This window comes from Antechinus flavipes, chromosome 4 (assembly GCF_016432865.1).
Source record: "Antechinus flavipes isolate AdamAnt ecotype Samford, QLD, Australia chromosome 4, AdamAnt_v2, whole genome shotgun sequence".
NCBI classification, from domain to species: domain Eukaryota; kingdom Metazoa; phylum Chordata; class Mammalia; order Dasyuromorphia; family Dasyuridae; genus Antechinus; species Antechinus flavipes.
This window is the reverse complement of record NC_067401.1, coordinates 478,566,951-478,589,282: the sequence shown is the minus strand read 5'-3', so window position 1 is coordinate 478,589,282 and position 22,332 is coordinate 478,566,951. Positions and strand designations below refer to the sequence as shown.

At 57.4% G+C, this 22,332-nt stretch overlaps 2 protein-coding genes and 1 long non-coding RNA gene across 8 annotated transcripts in view; 1 reads left to right on the top strand and 2 right to left on the bottom strand.

The window, feature by feature from the left end:
* Nucleotides 1-1,175, bottom strand: part of MKNK1 (MAPK interacting serine/threonine kinase 1) — a 43,506-nt gene extending 42,331 nt beyond the window's left edge. Inside the window, exon 1 of one of the 2 annotated variants that reach the window (XM_051999802.1) lies at nucleotides 369-1,175. The gene's annotated coding sequence lies outside the window, so the exon portion shown is untranslated. The remainder of the gene's footprint in view (nucleotides 1-368) is intronic. The other variant, XM_051999800.1, reaches the window with a different exon arrangement.
* Nucleotides 1,176-1,860: 685 nt separating this feature from the next.
* LOC127563375 (uncharacterized) lies at nucleotides 1,861-4,724 on the top strand. Its single transcript, XR_007953952.1, has 3 exons — nucleotides 1,861-2,171; nucleotides 2,255-2,730; nucleotides 4,204-4,724. It is a non-coding gene; the product is annotated as an uncharacterized LOC127563375 (long non-coding RNA).
* Nucleotides 4,725-5,640: 916 nt separating this feature from the next.
* Nucleotides 5,641-21,573, bottom strand: MOB3C (MOB kinase activator 3C). 5 transcript variants are annotated; one of them, XM_051999794.1, is made up of 5 exons: nucleotides 21,313-21,567; nucleotides 15,091-15,237; nucleotides 14,082-14,534; nucleotides 8,306-8,508; nucleotides 5,641-7,639 (listed from the first exon to the last, which is right to left on the bottom strand). In XM_051999794.1, exons 1-5 carry the CDS (start codon nucleotides 21,530-21,532, stop codon nucleotides 7,610-7,612), a joined length of 1,053 nt encoding a protein of 350 aa, XP_051855754.1. In that variant the 5' UTR covers nucleotides 21,533-21,567; the 3' UTR covers nucleotides 5,641-7,609. The 5 variants fall into 5 exon arrangements, with proteins under 5 accessions (XP_051855754.1, XP_051855756.1, XP_051855755.1 ...); XM_051999796.1 differs by lacking the exon at nucleotides 21,313-21,567 and adding an exon at nucleotides 15,376-17,895; XM_051999795.1 differs by lacking the exon at nucleotides 15,091-15,237 and having other exon boundaries at nucleotides 21,313-21,573.
* Between the last annotated feature and the right edge of the window lie 759 nt (nucleotides 21,574-22,332).

The following is a 22,332-nucleotide window of genomic DNA, read 5'->3' as shown; positions in this document are numbered from 1 at the left end:
GAGCCCCGCTTCCTCCCTCTCGCTATCTCCCGGGCAACTCCTATCCCGAGCTCTCCGGGACCCGCGCTGGCCACCACGTCCCGAAGGGGCTTAAAGTGGGAGGAAAGCGGCGGGCTCCTGCTCTTCCCTGATGCTCCCACCCCGCCGCTGACGCCCGCGGAGCCGGGGGTCCTCCAATGCCCCCCGCGGAGCCGGGGGTCCTCCAATGCCCCCGGATCTTTTTCAGACCACCTCCAGTCTTTCTGTCAGCGTCCCTCCCCTCTGGCAAGTTCAACTCCCGCCCCTGCCCTCTCCTCCCCCACAAGATCCTTCTTCCCACCCCGAAACCCCCTTCCCGGGCTTCCCTCCTCCCGAAAGTCTCCCCTCACCTCCGCCTCCCTCTGGGTCTCCGGCGGGATGCTTAGGTCTCCCGGGAGGGGTCACGGCTCAGCTGGGACGCCGGAAGCGCAGGGCGGAGCGGGGGCGGAGCTGCGCCTGCGCGTTGGGCCTTTTGTAGCCGGCGAGGTGCTCCGGGCAGTTCGAGCCTGCGCTCTGAAGGCCTCCAGGCCCCTCCCTACCTCTCCTGGGAACCGCCTCTCTCCTAGAATGGGTGGATCGGAGCCGAGGCGGGTCTGGGGCGTGGCAAAGGAATGGGGCGGTGCAGACAGAGGAGCGCCTGCGCCCTTCGGGGATCTCCGGGGAAGGGGCGGAGGCGAGGGGAGAGGAGTAGCGGGCGCCTTGGGATTGTGATAATGGGGGCGGTAACATCACGCAATAAACATTTATTAAGCACCTACTGTATTCCAAGTACTGTGCCTGGATTCAGGAAGAATCCCCTTTATGAGTTCAAATCCTGCTTCAAATACTTAACTCACTGGCTGTGTGACCACGGACATTTCATCGCTGCCTGCCTCAGTTTCTTCATCTGTAAAATGGGGATAATAAGAGCACCTCCCTCCCTCCCATTTAGGCTCCGAGGAGCTGCTGAATTTCAGCATTGCGTGTTCCAGCTTAGAGAGCGCTTCCTCGGTGTCGGGGCGCCGGGGGGGACAGTTCTTGGGGGCGCGTCCCGCGCAGTGGTTGTAAAGGGGGTGGCAGCTTCCCACGGCTGTTCCCGCCTCCCCAGGGGCTCCCTGGTGGGGTCCTTGGCTCGGCAGCTGCCCTTCCTTAGAGCTCCGGCTGTCGCCGGCAGGAGGACGGGGGGGGGGCAGCCTGAGGGCCGGCGTTCCAGGCGGGCCGAGCCCCATCCTGCTGTTCCTGGTGTCAGTGACGGCCCTCGGCGTTTCCTCAGTGTCTAACAGCGGCAGGGGGGAATCGGCCCCCAAAGCCGCGACCCCCGCAGATCCCTGCTTAGTCCGGCTCGAGCTCGGACCCTCGCAGCTCGGGCTCCTCTCTCCCTCCTCTCAGGGGGTGACCCTCGCCCGGCATGTTCCCCTCCCCTCCCGGGATCCCAGGCTTTCATCGGCCACGCCCACTAACGAAGCTTTTGGGGGGGGCGGCTCCCCCTCTCGGTTCCAGGCTGGGGGCCTGGTCTCTCCCCTGACGGGCCCTGAGAACTGGGAAAGAAGAGACATTCAAGGCCAGAGGCCTCCATTTTCTTGGTGAAAGAGAAGAGAAAGCCCATGGCGGGGGAGGGGCAGCATGGGGCTGATAGGGGAGGGAGGCTGGGAGGGAGGGAGGTCGGAGGGAGGCGGGGAGGGAGGCCGGGAGGGAGGCCGGAGGGAGGTCGGAGGGAGGCCGGGAGGGAGGTCGGAGGGAGGCCGGGAGGGAGGCCGGGAGGGAGGTCGGAGGGAGGGAGGCCGGGGGGGAGGCCCGGAGGGAGGTCGGAGGGAGGCCGGGAGGGAGGCCGGGGGGGAGGTCGGAGGGAGGTCGGAGGGAGGCCGGGGGGGAGGCCCGGAGGGAGGTCGGAGGGAGGTCGGAGGGAGGCGGGGAGGGAGGCCCGGAGGGAGGTCGGAGGGAGGCCGGGGGGGAGGCCCGGAGGGAGGTCGGAGGGAGGCCGGGAGGGAGGCCGGGGGGGAGGTCGGAGGGAGGTCGGAGGGAGGCCCGGAGGGAGGTCGGAGGGAGGTCGGAGGGAGGTCGGAGGGAGGCCGGGAGGGAGGCCGGGAGGGAGGCCGGGAGGGAGGTCGGAGGGAGGCGGGGAGGGAGGCCGGGAGGGAGGTCGGAGGGAGGCCGGGAGGGAGGCCGGGAGGGAGGTCGGAGGGAGGCGGGGGGGAGGGAGGCCGGGGGGGAGGTCGGAGGGAGGTCGGAGGGAGGTCGGAGGGAGGCCGGGGGGGAGGTCGGAGGGAGGCCGGGAGGGAGGCCGGGAGGGAGGCCGGGAGGGAGGTCGGAGGGAGGCGGGGAGGGAGGCCGGGAGGGAGGTCGGAGGGAGGCCGGGAGGGAGGCCGGGAGGGAGGTCGGAGGGAGGCGGGGAGGGAGGCCGGAGGGCCTCGCGTGGCTTCTGGGAAGGGTGTGGCAGAGACAGTTCTCAGGAAACTGAAACAGAAAAGCAAAAGGAGACGCGAGGGGTGAGACCTCAGGGAGCCGCCAGTGTCCGCGGGAGGCAGGGGGCACCTTCCTTGATCGAAGAGATTGTCAGGAGACTGGCAGAGAGGAGGGAGATGATGAGGGGCCTCCAACGCTAAACAACCGGTTTCATGTCTGCCCTGGAGAGGAGAGGGAGTCACGGAACTTTCCTGAGTGGGAGGAACCCGCGTTTTAGGGAAATTACTTTAGTGGCAGCGGAGGAGGTGACCAAAGCGTTACAGGCTCGGGGTGAGAGTGACCTATGCAAAGTCAGAGGTGGGGAGGGGATTAGGTTGTACCTACTATGTGCTCGAGACTGTGCTCTAGGCTTTTACAAATATTTTCTTATTTGATCCTCACATTAGGAGCTATTATCATCCCCATTTTACAGGTGAGGAAACTGAGGCAGACCAAGGTTAAGTGACTTGCTCAGTAAATGTCTGAAGCTAGATTTGAACTCAGGCCTTCCTGGCTCTAGGCCCGGTCCTCTAGCCACGGCCCCACCAACTAGGAGTGATTCATCCATCGCTTGTACCCAAAGCAAAGATGAGGGAACTCCCGTGGACGGGATTCGTATTCCTCGGCCCTCCCTGATCCTCCCCCATCTGTCTCATTACCTCTAAAACAACTTCCCCGGGACTCGCGTGTGAGGGACAACGTGCCTCTTGCTTTGAGGAGGAGGGTGGGCGGTCGTTTCCCTAATTCCGTCCCTGCGAGACCGTCCCAATAAATATTCCCGGGTAAGAGCTAATCGGGACCCCCTGGACGACTGCTATAGGAAGCACACCAGACGGGGGCTCGACTCTGGTCGTATTAGGAGCCACAACCCCCCATTTATTCTTAGAAGTCTAAATGTCCTCCGAGGGACCAACCTCCGGGATGAATGGGGGTTAAAGCGGGACTCCAGCTGGGCGCGATTCGAACCCGGGCCTCCTCCGCTCCAAGTGAGCCTGTCCATCTGTGGGGTCCCAGAAGCCTTCTCCAAGATAATCTCGTCATTTGCTTTTCTAAGTTTCCGTTTCCCGGAACCGTCTCCTCTCAGCCGTCCTGCAACATCCTTCCAGGAGTAACTTGTGACACCACAAGACCCCCCCCTTCCTCCCGCCCTCCTCCCTCCTCCTCCTCCCGCCCTCCTCCCTCAGCACAAAGTAAGTCATGAGGTTCCGGCCAGTGCTTTTCCGTTGGCCTCCTTTGAGGTTTAAACCCCTTGGCTTTGGGGAAGATGCTGCTACTTCTCCTGCTCCCCAGCCCTCGGGGGCCGGGGGTAGAGATGGGGGGGACGGCCCCCTCACAGCCACGGAGAAATGACTGCGGACTCCCCGGCCCCTCCGTGCATTCGTCATAGTGGCTACAGAGGAGAGAGGGGCAGCTATGGGGCAGAAAGGTCAATTCTGCTTCCAGTGCTTGCTGGGCCAGTTAGAATTCAGAGGCCCCAGGAGAACGCTCCAATTCTCCGTGACCCCCTGCTCTGAGGGGACAAAAGGGGGGAGCGTTCCCACAGGCGAAACCCCAGATCCTTCTGTCTCTCCTTTCTCTCACTCCTTCCTTCCCTTTCCCCCTCCCCTGCTCTCTTCCTCCCCTTTCTTTTCCACTTCTTCCTCCATCTCTCTATTCCTCTTTCCCTCATTTTTTCCTCTCCCCCCTCTCCCTCTGACTCCTGTTTTCTTAGTCTCTCCTTTCCTCCCTCCCACCAACACCCTCTTTCTCTCTGTGTCTCATTAGCCAACAAGCATTTACTGAGGACCCACTAGGTGCCAGACACCGTGCTAAGTGCTAGCTATACAAAGACAGACGAAAGACAGCGCCTGCCCTTAAGGAGCTTCCAGTCCCAAGGGGGAGCCGATGCAGAACAGATGGATTCCAAGAAGCCATTGTCAGGATACAGCGGGGAGGCCCTGCAATAACCAGGAGCAGGAGAGGCTTCCTGAAGGAATTTGAACTGGGACTGAAGCAGGGAGGCCGGGATGAGGAGGGATGGCGTCCCAGGCAGGGGGCACAGCCCGTGACAATGCCTGGAGCTGGGAGACGAAAGCGTCTCATTCGGGCAAAAGCAGGAGACCAGCGGCACTGACTAACAGTACTTGGGGGATTGGGACCAGAAAGCTGGGGAGGAGTAACAGCGGGCCTTAGGGGCCCCTTAGATTGGGGGATCCTCAAAGGCAGGAACCGTATTTGCTTTTCTGATTCTTGCACAATGCTTGGCACACAGTAGGTACTTAATAAATGTTTATTCATAGATCTAACTCCAGAGCCCACAATCAGTTTATTGACTGACTGAAGGATTTAATTGATTCTAGAGGGGATGGGAGGCTGGACTTTATGAAGGAGGGGAGCCGGCTCAGACCTGCCCTTTAGGAAGCTCATTTCCGTAACTGAGTGGGGAGTGGATTGGAGTGGGGAGAGGCTTGAGGCAGGCAGGCAGCCCCTTCCCCACAGCTATGTAAGGAAACAATGGCCTGCACCAGGGGGTCCGGGAGGAGAAGGGGACATATTGTCCCGGGCGGGGTCGGGGGAGCTGCCTTCGGGGTGGCGGCTGTTCCGGCTCCGCTCAGTCCCAGAAGGCCACAGCTGTTGGAGGATTGAGCTAGTCATGGGTTGGGAGACTTTCCTAGAAAAAGCCCAGCTGTGCTCCAGGGATGGCTGGAAGTGTCAGGGATGTGGTGGTTGGGGGGGGGGGAATCTTGGCCCCTTCCAGCCCCCAGCTTCTGGGGCTTGGGTTTCCCGACACCTCCCAGAGGCACTTCCAGGCACCTTGGGTGGGGCTGGCTGAGAGGCCCCCTGAGCCCTGAAGAGGGGGAGCCTGGCCTTAGCCCAGAGCAAACGGCACTGCTGAGTCCCCCAGCCTAGAGCAGGCCCCCAAAAGGGATGGGGAAGGGCCAGTTCTGGCCGGTCTGGAGCCTGCCTTGGACCAGTCTTGGGGACCAGACCAGACTCCGTTCTCCTTTCTAAATTTGTCCCCCACAGAGCTCAGAAGCCTTAATGGGCTCAGCACTCCTAGGGGAGCCCGGGTCCTCATTCTTCCCAGCACTTGTGGAGGCCCAGAAGTCGGAGCCCCGGGACCCTCTCGGCCTCAGGCCCAGCCCGGGCTAGGGCCTGGAGCCAGGGCTCTCCCCCAGGGTGTGGTAGTTGTTGCTTTTTAAAACTCTGGACATCAAAGGAGCCCATCTGGCCAGACAAAGGCCTCTTTCTTCTTTATTTTTCTTTGTTTAAAATAAAAACAATCCACTCTTTCCCTTTACTTAAAAAATAATTTCCCCTTCCCAGTGGATCAGCAGTGAGCCCAGCACAGGGAGATTCCAATCACTGATTGATCACTGGGTGCCGGGGTGAGGTAGGGGGCGGAGAAGCCGAGGCTTCCCAGAATCCCCTCCAGACTCAGACCGTAGCTTGCTGCCCTCCCCCCTCCCTCACTTTCCCCCACACCTTCCATGCTTTCAGAATGAAGTGTTCCTGGGAATGGCAACAGTCAATGAGGCTCAGGTCTCAGGGGGTGGGGGGCGCTCCCCCACACTTGGTTCAGAATGGCTCGGCTCTGGCCCCGGCCAAGCTTCCATCAGAATTGACAAGGTGAGTTGGCAAAGGAGAGCCTGCATTCTGAGAAACGAAGGCTGGAAGCTTCCTGCGGGCAGGGGCTGGCTTCCTCTGTCTCACCCCCACCCCCCTGGCAAGCTTTGGCTCAGAGATGGGGGCAGGGGGGCTTCAGAGGCGAGTGGCTGCAGGATTCAGTGGCACCCGTTTGAGCATGGAGTTGGATGGCAGCGGGGGGAGCTCGGGATTCTCTCCCATCCCCCAATTTTGAGAATATTCCTATAAAAGTCATGTTATAATAGAAAACAAATCTCCCCTCCCCCCAAAAAGACCTCTCCCATTCTCCTCCTTTGAGACCCTAGGTCTTCACTGAGTGAAGGAAGCATGGGCATGAAAGCCCGGAATGACTGAGAGGGAGGACACGGGAGGAAACATCCAACATCCTTCCTCCTTCCTCCTTCCTCCTTCCTCCATCCTCCATCCTTCCTGCGCGTTCCTCTCACTGGTATCCCTTCAGTTTCAGGCTTAGAGCCCCCTTAGAGCCCCAGAAGGGCTGCCAGAAGAGGCTGGATCTGCTCCAGCTTTGGGGAAGAACCCAAGAGCGGTCTCTTCAGTCCAAAGAGCTTCTCGAGGGCTGTCCTGACAGCCGGAGAGTGGCTTTGGGCAAGGGCTCCCGGGGGATGGCTTCCACCTTGCCGAAAAGCAGCAGCAGGTCTCGTTACACGCAAGCAAGGCCTGTGATTGATCCCCAAAAATGCCTTCTGGAGGTGGGGGAGGGACGGGCCCTGAACGAGCAGCAGGACCTCCACCCGTCACAGGAAGGGCTTGGATCCAGAGGATGGAGGAGGTGACTCCTGTAGGAATCAGCATTGCGTGGGAGGCCTTCGGGGGGTCAGGATCAGGGTCCCAGTTGTCCACTGAGCTACCTCTTAATCCTAAATCCTGAGGGTCCTCCCTGGGGAAGGAATGGGGGCCCCCAAAGTGGTGAAATGTTGTTCCCTCACTGGCCCGTGTGCACGAGGCCCTCGGCTCTGATGCACGGGGTCGGGGAGTCACACAGGGATACACAAGCACACAGGGGAACCGGTCAGCCAGACACCCTCAGCCCCCAGCTCTGTCCTTGGCACACCACAAGCACTTAATAAATGCCTTGATTTCACCAACAGAGCCTTGAAGGCAGGTGATCTCACAGGATGCTGTTCGGGGCCCTCTTAGTTCCGGCCCAAGAATTTCTGGTTCTAATCCTACCCAACGTCAGCCTCCCTGCGGCCGCTCTGGGGCCTTGTCTGGCTCAGGGGGAAGGTGAGGGGGGTCTCCTGAAGGAAACTTCAGCTTCGTGACACCCTCCCTCCCAGCAGTTTCTGAAGTGTCCCTTTTCGGCCTTTCTTCCGATTCCTTCCCGACCTCCTTCCAGCAGGAAGGTGGGGGTGGACTCTAGAAAAGAAGCTCTGGTAATTGGGGGCCTCGGGGAGGGGCCCCAGAGGAGGAGAGCGGCTTGGGTCTCTCCGTGGCCACAGTCATGGGGGCGATGGCCTTTTCCCCACCAAAGTCCAGGACACTCCAGGCCAAAGGTCAGCATCTTCCCTGGGCGCTTGGGGGCTCAGTGACAGATCCTCTCGGTCATTTCTCTCTGGAACGTCAAAAACAGGGACAAGGGTCAGGTCTGGGGATCCAGAAGCTCCTGGGCCCAAAGCCCGTTATTCCTGCTCCCACCCTCTGCATTCTCCCCCCCCCCCCGCATTCCTCTCGGGGGAAGATGGCCATCTTGTCCCCAGGGGCAGCTCCCCAGTGAAGGTCTGTGGCCATAAAACATCCCAGGATGGCTCCCTGCAGATAGCAATGGTCTCTTCATCCCCATTTATCTACTTGGTGCCATCAGAATTTCATCCGTGAGCTTTCTTACAGCAACCCCCACCCCAACACCAGCAAGTCCTGCACCTGAGACAGAACCACAGAACGGGACAGGTCTGGAGAGGAGGCCCACCCTCCCTCAGCAGGCAAGGGAATGGTATTAAGGAGCAGGACGGCACAGAGCCCAGAGAGGGGCAGAGCCCTCCCCCGGAACAACGGGGCTCCTGCGTTAGCCTTGGAAGTGAGTTAGCTGGAGGCAGTGGGCCTGACGGGCAGGAGGCCCAGGTATAAAGTGTGGCTCTGGGGCCCTCACTTTCCCCCTCCATGAAATGGGAATAATAGTGAACTTGGGGTAAGGGGAGGCTTGCAAGCCTTAAGGCCCTGGAGAAATAGACAGGATGGGTACGGAGGTCTGTGTAGGAGCAAGGACGGAGACCTCTCTTACCAGTGGCTCTAGCTCCCGGTGGTCCACGAGGCTGAACTCCTGGATAAAGTAGTAGAAATGCTTGTAGCACGTGTTGACGTGAGCCTCGGCCCCCATCGCGATGATGCCATCAAAATGGTGGATGTAGACGTGGACGAAGACTCGGAAAAGGCGGGTCAGGATCTTGGTGCACACCTGCTGGAAGTTCTTGGGGAAGGGGACTCCTGCAAGTGAGGAGGAAAGAACTGCTCAGAATCTAGACCCCTGGAAGCCTGACCTGCACATATCTGGGTCTCCGGACATCCAGAGCCTTAAGACAGGACATCAGGGCCCTTGGACCTCCGGACATCCAGAGCCTTGGGCATTAAGACAGGACATCAGGGACACTGAATCTCTGTATTACAGGCCCCTCCTGTATACTCCATCCCCATGTCCAAGCTCATTTCCCTGGAGAAGAGCCAGGATAGTGGGGTCTCCGCCCCATTCTGAACAATGAAGAGAGGCAGAAATTCATTTCCCATTAATGTCTCAATCAGAGATCATGTCCTGAGCCTTCCTGCCCAGTCCACTACTCACTGCCCCTCTGGTCCTGCCTTCAGTTTCATCCTGATAGCAGAGAATAGGGGCAGCTTGGCTCAGTGGGTAGAGCCCCAGCCCTAAAGTCAGGAGGACCCGAATTCAAATCTGGCCTCAGACACTTCCTAGCTGTGTGACCCTGGGCAAGTCACTTAACCGCAATTGCCTCAGCAAAACAAACGAACAGAGAACGAAAGAGAAAGAATAGTGTAGATAAACAAGGCCTGGAAGAAAAAAATCATGTGCTGATTTGTCAGTGAAGGCCCCACTTAGACCTCTGTTGCCAAGGCTAAATTTTCTATAAACATCTTTTCATTTACTCCAGGCTGCTAATGGCTTCCTCCCAAGTATGGTAGGAGAGCATGGATTTGGAATTTGAAGGGACCTCAGACGCCTTCTCATTTTAAGTTTGATTTTTTTTCCCAAATGAGATGTAAAACAATTTTTAACATTTATTTTTTAAAACTTTAAGTTCCAGATTCTCTCCTGTCCCCCAATTTTGAGAATATTTCTATAAAAGTCATGTTATAATAGAAAACAAATCTCTCCTCCCCCCAAAAAAATCCTCAAGAATAAGTAAAAAATATGGTACGCTTCAATCTATATTCAGACACAACCAGTTCTTTCTCTGCATAGAGTTTTTCATCATAAATCCTTCAGAGTGAGCTTGGATCCTAGTATTGCTGAGAATAACAAAGTTACTCACAGCTTATCATCCCACAGCATTATTACTTTGTATACATTTCACTTTGCATCAGTTCATGGAGGATTTTCCAAGTTTTTCTGGGGGCATCCTGCTCATCATTTCCCACAGTCCCTCATAATCACCTATTATAACTTATTCAGCCATTCTCCAATTGACGAGCATCCCCTCAATTTCTAACTCTTTGCCCTAAGAAAAGAGCTGCTATAAATATTTTGGTATACACATGGCCTCCTAATTTTATAGGGGATGGAACAGGGGCTCCGAAATGGGTGAAGGTCACAATCAGGCAGGGAGCTCATGGCAAAGCTGGAACTTCCAAATCCAACACTCTTCCCATCATACCCACTGCTTCCCACTGGGGCTGTAAGCAGACATGATCAGGCTCAAGGAGAATAGCCTTCGTTTCAAACACGTGCTGGATGGTCCCAGAATTACTTTAAGGGATGGCTTTCCTAGCTCCATACTGCCCCTTGTGGTTGTAGCCCAGAAAGCCTCATCCTGCCATGTTTTGGGCTAGCCTGGGGCTGTTTCTCGTCATGGGTAAGTCCCCTCAGTGCCCAGGACAGACCAGGCCACATTCCGGCTCACTCCCATCATCTATAAACAGACAAGGTAGAGCAGGAACCTGCCACAGGGTTATCTGTGTTAACTTAGCCCCACACAAACACACAGGACAAAGCCATCAGACTCTGCACCTTAAGGAAGAAAATCCCGGGAGGTAAACCATGTCATCCAAGAAAAGGAGAAAAAGGTGGGGGTTCTGTCTTTGCATCTCTAGTGCATGGCACACAGTAGGAGCTTAACAAGTGCTTTTGATTAATTTGCTCAATAACTCCGTCTCCCACAATCTGCTGCTGTGACACTGTATGGGATAAACTCACTCTGATTTCTCAGAACAAAACTGACCAATGGAATAATCCCTAGCATAAGGACCTCTTCTTGCAATGAATATGGTTGGGGAGTAACTGAGCCAGACTCCAGGCTCCCAAAGCAGAGCTGTTTTCTCCATCTCATTCTTCTAACTCCGCAAATAAGGATGTTGAAGTCCTGAAAAAAAGCGAGGAGGAGCTCTCTCTCTAGTTTGATCCTATCACCCAATATTTTTTTTTTTAGCTTTTTGTTTTCAAAATATATGCATAGATAGCTTTCAACATTCACCCTCGCAAAATCTTATGTTCCAAATTTATTCTCCCTTCCCTCTTCCCACCCCCTCCCTTAGACGACAATATATGTTAAACATGTGCAATTCTTCTATACATATTTTCTCAATTATCACGCTGCGCAAGAAAAATCAGATCAAAAAAGAAAAGAAAATGAGAAAGAAAACAAAAGTCAAGCCAACAATAACAAAAATGGTGAAAATACTGTGTTGTGACCCACACTCAGGCCCCACAGTGCTCTCTCTGGATGCAGAGGGCTCTCTCCATCAAAGTCCGCTGGAATTGGCCTGAATCATCTCATTGTTCCCAATATAATTTTTTAAAAATATTTTAAAAATAAATGCTTATTGATTTAGATTTTTTTACAGCACTGCAGTTTCTTCCATCTTTCCTCTTCCCAGAGAGTCATCTCATAAAGCAAATAACAATTCTTCAAAGATTTTTTAAAAAGAGAGGAAAAAACCTAACTGATCAAAACATTGGAAAAAGTATGGAAATATGTACGATGGGTGATGTTTCTAAACTTCTTGCCTCTGAAAAGGGATGGGTGCTTCCAATATGATATGAAAATATTATTCTTTAAAAAAAATCATTCTTGTGACCAATATATATTAAGTGTTTGAAATGGTTGCCACCCTTCAATATTGGCAAACTGGCAATTGACACCATAAAAGTCTTCGCCCCATTCACCAGATGGAAAAAAAAATAGCATTTCGGAGTCTCTTCTCAGCTCATTTCAAGTTGGCTTCTGTCCCTGCCACACCATATTCTAATCAGTGGCAAGAAAGTTCTTCCTGCTATCAAGCCGAAATCTCGCACTGTAAGCTCATGAGCACATGGGCAGCTTTCTCAAGAATCCAGCTCCCAGTCAGGGGAGATATGCAAATAAAGGCTGGATAGCACCTGCCGGAGATGCCATTGGGACTGGATGACTTCAGAGGTCCTTTCCAAGGGGGGATTCTGGGGCTCTGTTATCGCCTAGCGAAGCAGCTACACCCATAGTTTCCTGGGGAACAATGTTATCTCACGGGTGTAACAGAACACCTATATGGAAAAGGTGAGGCGCAGGGTGACTGACAGAGGCCCATGATTGGTTCAAGACAGGAAGGGAGGTGAGAAGGCTGCTGCAAGGGCCCCAGAGCTAGCTGGTTTGCAGTCTGGGAAGAAAAGAGACTTGGAGATGGCTTTCTGGGGCAGGGAGGAATCCAGGAGAGAAGAGTGACCCGTTCAGGGGCCAGGGGCTGGGAGTAAGACCCTCCTCCCTGCTTGTCCCTGGAACTCGGGCGTCATGAAGCTTGCCTCCTCTGTGACTTGTTTTGTCCAGTCTCAGGAAGAGAGAGAACGTAATTTAGACCCCAAACACGTGAGATGCTGAACCCTGCAGAGTCTGGGCCCCGTGCCATAGGTCTGTAATTTAACTGACCCATAGGAGCTTCTTCTCTGGTGTGGATGGGAGGCGACTCTCAAAGGCTCTACCAGGGACTGTGAGTCAAGGTCTGGGGGCAAAGCGGATCTGCTGTCTCGGGTCAGAATCATGAAATCTGAGAGCTGGAAGGACCATGCAAGAGGGAATCTCTGCTGTAACATACCAGCCTCCAAAGATGGGGAGCTTATTTCTTCCTGATATGACCCAATCTACTTTAGCAAGTGAGATAGCCCAATCTGCTTTAGGAAGTTCTGAGATAACCCAATCTATCCTGTAAGTCATCAAGATAGCTCAATCCAGTTTAGTAAGTTCCAGCCTTCTCTGGAACTCCAGAGTTCCAGAGAAGGCCCAATCCACTTTAACAAGTTCTTGAGATAGCCCAGTTCTACTTTGGGAGGTTCCTGAGATAGCCCAATCCACTTTAGTAAGTTCTTGAGGGGCCCAATCCACTTTAGCAAGTTCCAGAGATAGCCTACTTTAGTACATTCTTACTGACTTCTAGACTAATTTAGCATCTTCACAACATCCCTTCTCACTTCATTGTTCCTAATTTTCACCTCAGGGACTTAGCAGAAGAAGGTTGATTCTTCCTCCATATAAAAGCCCTTCAAATGTCCAAGAGTGCTTTCATGTCTTCCTGAAGCTTCTCTTCTTCAACTTAAACACTCCCAGTTCCCTCAACAGATCCTCTTAAGACATGAGTTCAAGGCTATTCCCCATTCAGGCAGCTGTCCTTAAACTGTGGTGCCCAGAAATGAACCTAGTCTTCCAAAGGAGGCCTGACTCTGGCAAAGGATGGATCCCAGACCTGCTGGTTCTACGCCCCTCTGGCACACTGCCAGGAATTGTAACTCCCCCAGGAAGCTATGGCTCTTTCTCAGGCTCATGGAGCAAGTGCTGCAAAGTACTTTGGAGGTCACTCAGGTGGCCTTAGGGATAAGGTAGAGGTCCAGACAAAGGCAGCAGCTTGACTAAGGTTACAAGATGAGCAAAGGCACTGACTCCATTCCTCTCACCACTTTGGTTCTCTAGGCTAGATCCTCCTTGTCCCTTTGACATCATGGCCTCATCCCACTCTGCCCTTTGCCATTTCTCGACTTTCTCAAGTTTTTCTTGAGATCCTAAGCTCTTCCTCCCCCATGCCTTTCCCATGTCTTCTCCATCCCTTATGAGAAGGGTTGCTTTTTGAGGGGATGAGCAGAGACTTTGAGATTCTCCAGGCTGGAAGGAAGCTCCAAGTTCCTCTGGACCCACCTCCTTCTCAAGGTAGGACCCTCAGGGGGTTACCTGGTGCTCATGAATATCTTTAGTGTTAGGGAGCTCTTCCTGGCAAGACCCAACCCAGTCCAATGGTCCTGCCACAATATGAAGGCCAGGTACTGGGGAAAAGGGAGTCTTTCTATAGTCGTGCCATAGAATGAGAAGGGCCTGCATCAACACAGGCCACAGGGAGCCCCTATATCCCAGAGAGGGAGCTGGGCTGGGTGGGCTACAGGGTTGAGGCCCCATAAGCTACTCTGCCTGTGGTATCTCTCCTTAGGGGATCCCCTTTATCCCCACCCCCAGCAGACCAAGATCGGGGACACCTCAGCAACTGGGGTGGGTTGGAGATATTCAAGGCCTAAACCACAGCCCCAGCTTCTGGGCGGAAGAGATAAGATGAGAAGGAGAGTACAATCACTGTGTTCTTTCCTCCCAGGATCCCCAACCCGCCCCCTCCAGGGCCCTGTCTCCTACTCAGGGACTGTCATTACAATCCTACTCCCAGGGAGCTCCCTCGAGCCCAAGCTCTGTGTCTCTACTCAGGCCACAGGCTCGGCTCCCGGGCCCCCCGGCGGGGCCTCGTCCCCACTCCCCCTGCATCTGCCTCCTCCTGCCCCTTCCCCAGGCTTCCCGACAGCCCCTCCCCCCCGCGGCCAGGGCACTCACCCACTTGGGTGGGGAAGACGGCCTCGTTGTTGATGAGCCCCTCGATCCAGTCCATGAGCAGCGCCATGTAGCGGGGGGCGGGCAGCTTGGCGGGCCGGCGGTACTGCTGCTCATCCTGCCAGCGGTACTCGTAGCGCGGGCCGCCCGACATCACGGGGCAGCTGGCCTCCGAGCAGCACTCGCCCATGGTGCCGTAGATGAGGTTGATGCGGTTGAAGAAGTCCACCACGTGCACGGCCAGCCAGTCGTTGATGCTCTCCCCGGGCGGCAGCCGCACCACGGCCCGCAGGTCCAGGCCCGACTTCAGGGAGGCCTGCGCCTTCTTGTAGAGCTCGAAGCGCTCGGTGCCCGGCTCGAAGCGCTTCCGGGGCCTGAACGTCTTGTCCTTGTTGAACACCTGCTTCAGGCACAAAGCCATGGCGGGGGCTGGGCGGGGGCGGGCGCAGCTCTGGCCTAGAGAACAGACAGAGCCGTGATGGCGATCCCCTCCTCCCGGACGCCCGCGCCCCTCGTCCCGGCCCGCCGCAGCCTTGGTTCCCTCCGCTGTACAATGAGGGGCTTGGGGGGATGGTCCCCGGGATCTGGGAGCCTGGGCTCTTCCTACCTCCTCTCACAGTTTTCCCCCAGGAGTATCTGCCTTCCTGTGTCCCGTACTGACCTCCCCCCGAGCTTTCCCCGGGAAGCTTTCCTGCTTGAATTCACACTTGATGTTTCTTAAGGGCCTCCCACATGCGATCAAGGCCCATCACTGTCACTGCAGCTTCCGAGCCCTCCCTGCTGCCCTTAGCGGGTCCTCTAGGGCACCGGCAGGTCTGGGAATGGGCCAGGCTGGCACCCTGCCTCGGCCGCGGGCTCCGTGCTTTCTCCAGTGCCATATATGGCAGGGTTAAGGACCAGGGCCACGGGCAGCCACCCTCGGCACTGCTGGGCCGGGATACCGAGCGTTGCTTCCTGGGGAGTGAGAACCTGCTCTGCCAGCGGGGCCTTCCCAAGGCAGGGGGCTGCCCACCAAGGCCTGGCTGACCACAGCTGCCCCGTGCTTTGTGTGGGTTGGCAGTGGGACACTTCCTCCTGGATATCCCGTCGTCCGGCCGGGGGATTCCCAGGGCACGGGGGAGGGACGTTCTGCCCAAAAAGCTTTTTCCGGTTTTTCTGGCTGAAAGAGGAAAGAGCTCGGCAGGATGTGTGGGCTGCAGACTGGGGAGATGGGGGAGAGGGGCCCGAGAGGAGAAGCCGCAGAGGGGAAGGACTGAGCTCCCCACAATGGGGGACGGGGGGGGGAGGATGGGCTCACCCAGGATGGTGCTAATTCAGCAAATTCGTGGCAAAGCCCTGCTCGGCTCTGGGGGCCAAGAGGAGGAATCGGCTGTCCCCTTTCTTGCCGAGGACAGTGCTGTCTAGCGGGGCCAGAGGAGACAGAACCAGCCACGGCAGGGACGAAGGCCCTTCCAGAGAAATGGCCCCTGGTCCTAGGACACCTGATAATGCAGCCTCCCCGAGCTTCTGCTGGGAGACCCCGGGGGAGGAACCGCCATCTGTCCACTTTGGAGAGAGCGCTCTGCATGGGGAAGTTCTGCTTTCAGTTCTAGCTCTGGGGCCGGGAGAACAGAACATCCCCCTCTCCACGAAAGCTCTCCAGGGCCTCTCTCAGGGCTTCCCCTCCTTCCCCAGCCTCCTCTTCTCCAGGCCAGACACCGCCGTCCCTTCAGCTGAGACACCTGTTCCAGGAGAAAGCACCCCCTGGTGCCCCTCCCTTCGGGCGTGCCCCCCCTTCTCTGGGGTGCCCAGGGCGGAACACCTGCCGCCTGGCCGGAGGGGAGAGTCCCTCCTCCTCCCAGCCAACCTTTGCTTTCTTGGCTCTGACAGCCCACTGATGACTCACAGGCAGAATCCTGATAAGCCCCGGACTCTGCCCTCGCTCCCACCCCCTGTAGCATCGCCCGTATTTGTTGCTGAGCACTTCCAGGGCTCTTTTTTGCAACTCCCATAGGGCCGATGTATCATCTACGGCTCTTTCTCGGTGCCCAGGCTGGCAGGGGCACCCCATCTCTCCCAGCCCGTGAGCTCTCCGAGCAGGGACCGAGGGCAAGCGCAAAACTCATCCAAAGTGACCTGGTTTCACATAAACTCACACCATTCTTCAGCCTTGACCCACTGGTTCAGCCCCGGGCTCTGCTCGTCATGGGGGCTGGGGAGGAGGAGAGTGGCTGACTCTGCAGAGGCTTTCTGCAGACACAGCTGCTGCCTCTGGGGCTGGACAGGTCACTTCCTTTATATATCAACGGCTGACCCATTCAAAGAAGGCTCTCTTTAATCCACCCCCCCAGCCCCCAGCTCATATTCTTGGGCAGAGGGAGGACCCAGAGCCAGCCCATGTGGATCAAAGTCCAAGGCCCAGTGGCCTTCCAACACAGAAGTCTTCTGAGCCAAGGACCTTTAAAATGCTTCATGACTAGTCTTTCTTTCCTTTCTAACCTTACACATTCTCCTACCTGTCCACATACTCCTCCTGCATCCGCAGCCATCCAGCTCCCACAGCTTTCTTGCTGCATTTCCCACCTCCTTGCCTTTGCACGGGCTGTCCCCCCTGCCTGGGATACCTCCTTCCTCACCCAGGCCTCCTAGTTTCCTTCAAGACTCAACTCCAGCCTCGCCTTCTGCAGGAGGCTTCTCCCCGTGCCCTGGCCCGCTGATCCTTCCCCTCTCGGGCTGCCTTCCTTCGGGGCCCTTTGTGCATCTGATAATTGATTTGTTGTCATCAGAACGTGAGCTCTTCGAGGGCGAGCGATGATGGGTTTTTGCCCTTTTTCTGTATCCTCAGTGCTTATAGACTAGGTGCTTAATAAATGCTTGTTGATAGTATATTTTTAGCTGACATTCTCCATTCTAGTTCTGTGCCTTCACTTACAGGCTACGGACGGACATGGGATAACAGTTAAAAGCCATCGGCCTGTTGGCCGATGGCCAGGAGACCAGGCCGAAAGGGACTTAGGAGCAGGGAAAGGAAATGGCATGGAAGGCCCTTCCCGATCGGGTTCCAGTCGGCCTTTCCAGCCTTGTTTCCCTTCAGACACGGTGCTCTGGCCAATCAGCTTTCCCCAAACCTGGCCCTGCGTGGCCCAGCTCCAGGTCCTGTCTGGATTGCACTCCCTCCTCCTCAAGCCCCCTCTCAGAGGTCCGAGGGCTCTGGCCCCCCTGAAGAGCCGCTGCTCCTCTCCCGGGCCTCCTCTCTCGAGGATGTGGGTTCTCTGATGTCCGGGGAGATGGCAGAGGGATGGGTCTGACTCCTAGTCAGCACCCACCAGTGCTGAAACCATGGCACGGGGCAGGGGGCGTTGTCAGGGGCTCAGCTCACTCTGGTCCTTCCTCTCTGGGGGCCCAAAGGGCATGGTGCTGCTACACTGAATACGAGGGGAGTGGGGGACCTCAGGCTGGTCTCTCACGGGGGACACCCGGCTCCTTCCCTGCATGGCTGGGGCCATCCCATGGTTCTTAAGCAAGTCAAACCCCGGATGTTTCTCTCTACAGAATCCTAGTGATTCAGGCTGGGGATGGGTGTGGGGGTCTCACCCACTGGTGGCCCCCTCTTGTGCCTTAGAACTGAAGGGCCCTTAGAAACGGCCTCGCGAGGCCCCTGCTGGGAACACACAGAGATGAAATGTTCAGGGTCAGGCCACTGATAGGCTTGTGTGCTTTGAAACATGGAGACCTTCAGCAGTACTGACAAAGCACTTTCCGAGCTAGAGTAATCATCCTCGCTTTTCTTGAGGTTCGGGGCTGTCGGGACTGGTCTGGAAACCAGCTCATCTGTCCTTCCTACTCAGAGGCCATGTCTGTCTGTCTGTCTGTGTCTGTCTGTCTGACACACACACACACACACACATACACACACACACACACACACACACACACACACACACACACGAGCTGCTATCTAAGAGACAGCCCTGAACCTCTCCCTTCTCTTCTCCTTCCCTCCCAGAAAGGGGAGATGAATCCGTGTCAGCAAGCACATCCAAGCCCCCCCGGCCCTCTCCCTGGGCAATTTCTGATTCTCCTTCAACTCACGGTCAGGAAGCAGCTCTGTTTTCCCTGAACAAAGGTACAGACACTTAATAAAGGGCCAGAGACGGAACCGAGGAAGCAGGGAAGAGGTCCCAGAGAAATGGGCCCTGAAGGGGCCTCCCAAAAGAGAAGCTGCCCTCCTGCCTGGAGCAGGGGGAGGGACTTGGGATGAACTTGGGCTCTGCTGGCTGCTTCTTTTTTCCTGCTGCTTCAGACACAGGACCATCCGTGGGCTGCTTTGGGCAAGGCCACATCCGGGATGATGGGGAGGGGGCTTGAGGGAGGAAGGGGCAAGAACAGGAGTCAGGAGCTTGCCTGCCCATTTCTCTGAAGCTTTGAAGTGAATAAGCTACTTTCCCCATAAATCTCTGAAAGGTAGAGTGTGGAGACTAATTATCTCCATTTTACAGCAGGGGAAACCGAGTCTCTGAGCGGGAAAACTGTCCTTCAGTGTCAGAAATGGGTCTCTTTCCTGACTTCTGGAGATGACTGGCTCTGGAGACTGGACTCAGGTGAGAAGCCCTTGAGCAGTAGCATCAGCCCTCCCCAGGACAGGGGCCGGTTCTCCTGCAGGGTAGGGGGATGAAATGGCTCTAGCCGTTTCAGCTTAAAATACCGGCTCCTATGACCCAACAGCCTTTGTGTGAGCAAGGCCCGGAGGAGGGGAGCTCTCCAGAGATGGCTCTCATTCTTATCTCTGAATCCCAAGTCTAACAGAGCTCATGCAGGCGAGTCTGGGGAAGGTATGGCCTTCTTTGTCCTCAGTTTCCTCCTCTGTAAATTGTAGAAACCTCCTGGGCTGATGGCAGCTCGGGATCTCCCTGGGGATCTGGGAGCTGAGGGAGCAGACAGCTTTTGTGCAAACAGGAGAATCCCTCGGTTTCCTGCCTTCAGCGGCCCATCCCCAGCTTCACAGAATCACAGAAGTGGAGTTGGCAGTAACCTTAGGAGTTGCTGGTCCAGCCCATCCAAGAAGGGATCCCCGCTGGACCATTACAGACAAGTGAGCATCCAGCTTGTGCCCCAACCCTCGGGGGAAGAGGCACTCCCTGCATCCTGACTCAGCCTCCCCGGTTCTGGGAGAGCCTCACTCAGCCCCCTGGCAACTCCCTCCCCCCACTGCTCCCTGCTCTCCTCTCCCAGGTCCCCCCAGGACAACTTTGAGAACTCAGATCGGAGGCGTTGCAGAGAGGACTCTGTCCCCTTACTTCCCTTTTACCCCCCCCCCACGTACATACACCCCCTAGGCAACTTCTCCAGCTCTCCAAACACTGAACTTTCCCCACTTGCGATCCCCTTATCCTCGATTCCCACGATCCTGATGGCATAGATTGCAGGCGGACACATCAAGCATTTGCTGATGACAAATCCTCATTCTGTGACCCTCACATCTCGTTATGAGACCCCATACGGGGTCGTGAACCACGGTGTTGGGCTCTAAAGGCCCGTCAAGGCTTCTTCTTCTTCTTCTTTTTTCTTTTTTTAAAAATAATATTTTTCAAATCTATGCAAAGCTGGTTTTCAACATTCCCCTCTGCCAAATTTTGTGTTCCGACTCTTCTCCCACAAACCCCCCCAAGGCAGCAGACGATCTGACATAGGTTAAACATGTGCAATGTGTCCGTGTTCATTGCGCTGCGCAAGAAACACCGGATCAAACGAGAAAAAAAACAGGAGAGAAAAAAGCCCCAACAACAGCAAACCAAAAAGGAAAAACAAACGGGGAAATCCTGCGCCTCGGCCCGCCCGCCCCCTCTGCATGTGGAGGCAGTTTCCATCACGGCGCTGCCGGGCTTCGTTTGGGAAAACCTCGGACCGGGCCAGTCCCTGCTCTTACTTAGCCTCTTTCCCCAGCTGTGCCCGAGGCTCCCCGGCTCTCTCAGCCCCCCCAGCTCTAGCAGTCACCATGAGCGCCAGGCCAGGGCCGGGGCTTTCCCCCCAGAAACTCTGGGACCCCAGAGAAATCACGTTCTGGGCCTGTTCCCCTTTAGGAGAAGGGGACCGCGAGGCTGGCCCGCCTCCAAGCGCCGGGTGAAGAGGAAGCTGTGTCCCCCCCAGCGCGGCGCCTCCTCTTGACCCCCTTGCTCTTACCCCCCCCCCCTTTGCTCAGGGCATTTTTGGGGGGAGGGGCACTGATTTAGGCTCTGTAGGACCGGGGCTCAGGACTTGCCTGCTGGAAGCTTCTTCGTGCTTAGGCTCCTCCTCCGGACTAGGTGATCTCTAGCAGCCAAATGATCCCCGCTCACACACCTCCCGGGAAGGCGCCGCCCACACGGAGGCGCGGGGAGTTGGGCGCCCGAGTGGTTTAAGCCTCAGAATCACGCCCACAAACCTTCCCTTTTCTGCGGGAAAGCCCGAGTCGCGGCGGGGACTGAAGGTCCTCCTGGTGGGACGCACTGGTAACCGACGCCAGACAAGCCCGCGTTCCTCTCCGGGCTAAGGGTCCGACTGACAGACGGGCGCGCCCGACGCGCGGCCCCTGGGGCTTGGAAAAGGGACCTGCCAGAGCCGGGACTGGAAACCCGGGCCTCTGCCTCCAGCCCGGGGCTCTCCCCCCGCCCCTCGGATCCCATTCTCCGGGTCTCAGAAAGGGGGTTTCCTGAGGAAAAAAGCCTGGACTCCCCCGCGCCCCGAGACCTAGAAGAGCCTGTTTCCTGGCCCGGTCCCTGGCTCCCCTCTCAGACCCCTGCTCCCCGGCCCGGTCCCAGGTCCCTCTCAGCGCTGCTCCCCGGCCCGGTCCCTGGCTCCCCTCTCAGCGCTGCTCCCCGGCCCGGTCCCAGGTCCCTCTCAGCGCTGCTCCCCGGCCCGGTCCCAGGTCCCTCTCAGAGCTGCTCCCCAGCCTGGTCCCAGGTCCCTCTCAGACCCCTGCTCCCCGGCCCGGTCCCTGGCTCCCCTCTCAGACCCCTGCTCCCCGGCCCGGTCCCTGGCTCCCCTCTCAGAGCTGCTCCCCGGCCCGGTCCCTGGTACCCTCGCACAGCCCTGCAGCGGGGCCCCTGGGCGCGCGGTATCCGGAGCGGGCTCGGGTCGGCCCCCTGAGAAGGGTCCGGCTCAGGACGCCTGGGGCCCCGCCCGGCGCGGTGGGGGGGGGGGGCGCGGAGCCCTGAGAGAGCCGTGCGAGATTCCGGCGGGGGGCGGGGCCCCGGGGTGGGGTGCTAGACTTACTCACCCGGCAGGGCCCGGCCGGGCGTTCGAAGGGGCGAGCCGGCTGTCCGTCCGTCCGCCCGCCCGGGAGCTCTCTCTGTTCCGCGTGGGGGACACGGGCGCTGGAGGCAGCTGCGGCCGCGGCTGCTGTTCTGCTCGTCCAGCCCCGAGGAGGCTCCGGTCCCGGGGATCTCGACCCGCCCCTCCTGTGGCCCCGCCTCCGCCACGCTGCCAGCCCGGCCCATGGGCCTCCCGCCCCCGCCCCCGCCCCCGCCTCTCTCTATTCTCACTGTGCGTCTAGGGCGGCTGGGGGCTGCTACTCACTGCCCGAGCCGGGGCTCTGACCCTGACCCCGACCCTGACCCTGGTCCTGCACTGGCCTCTGATCCTGCCGCTGGGCTGGGCGCTGACCCTGGTCCTGCACTGACCTCTGACCTTGACTCTGCACTGGCCTCTGACCTTGACTCCGGTCCTGCTCAGAGGCTCGGGCTTGGCCCCAGTTTGAGCCCCACCAAGGGCTCCGAAATCAGTGCCAACAAGAGCGACATTTCTGTGGCCACTGCTGTGAGCCCGGCCCTGTGCTGAGGGCTTTTTACAAACTTCCCCACACACCTGGCAGGTCGGCGAGATTATTATCCCCATTTCACAGTTAAGGAAACCGAGGGAAGTTCAGGTAAGTGACGGGCCCAGGACGACCCGGCCAGTGTCTGGGACTGCATTTGTAACTGTTCCTGCCTCCAAGCCCGCGGCTCTGAGCCGTCTCACAGCCCGAGTCCTGACCTCGGTCTCAGCCCGAGCGCGGGTCCTGTCCCTAAGCCCCACACTGAGCCCCGAGTCCTGTCCCTTGGCCTTGACCCTGGTCCTGATTCTCCACTGGGCCCTGAATTATGGCTTCCCTCAGCCACAATGAGCGGGCTGTGAGCAGCCGAGCTGGCGCCCCCTGCAGTAAGAGACTGGTGGTTGCAGAGGTGGGACCCCCTCCCCCTCCCCCACCGCGCGCTCCCAGGAGGCCGCAGTCGCTCCGCACGGTGCCGGCTTCTCCCAG

Bases quoted from the DNA above. Each gene is read 5' to 3' on its own strand.
- MOB3C (XM_051999794.1), bottom strand. From the start codon at position 21,532: ATGGGCCGGGCTGGCAGCGTGGCGGAGGCGGGGCCACAGGAGGGGCGG. The intron at 15,238-21,312 runs GTGAGTAAGTCT...TTCCTCTTTCAG, and splicing joins GCCCGGCCGGGCCCTGCCGG to CCAGAAAAACCGGAAAAAGC. The intron at 7,640-8,305 runs GTAAGAGAGGTC...TTGACGTTCCAG, and splicing joins ACCGGGAGCTAGAGCCACTG to AGAGAAATGACCGAGAGGAT.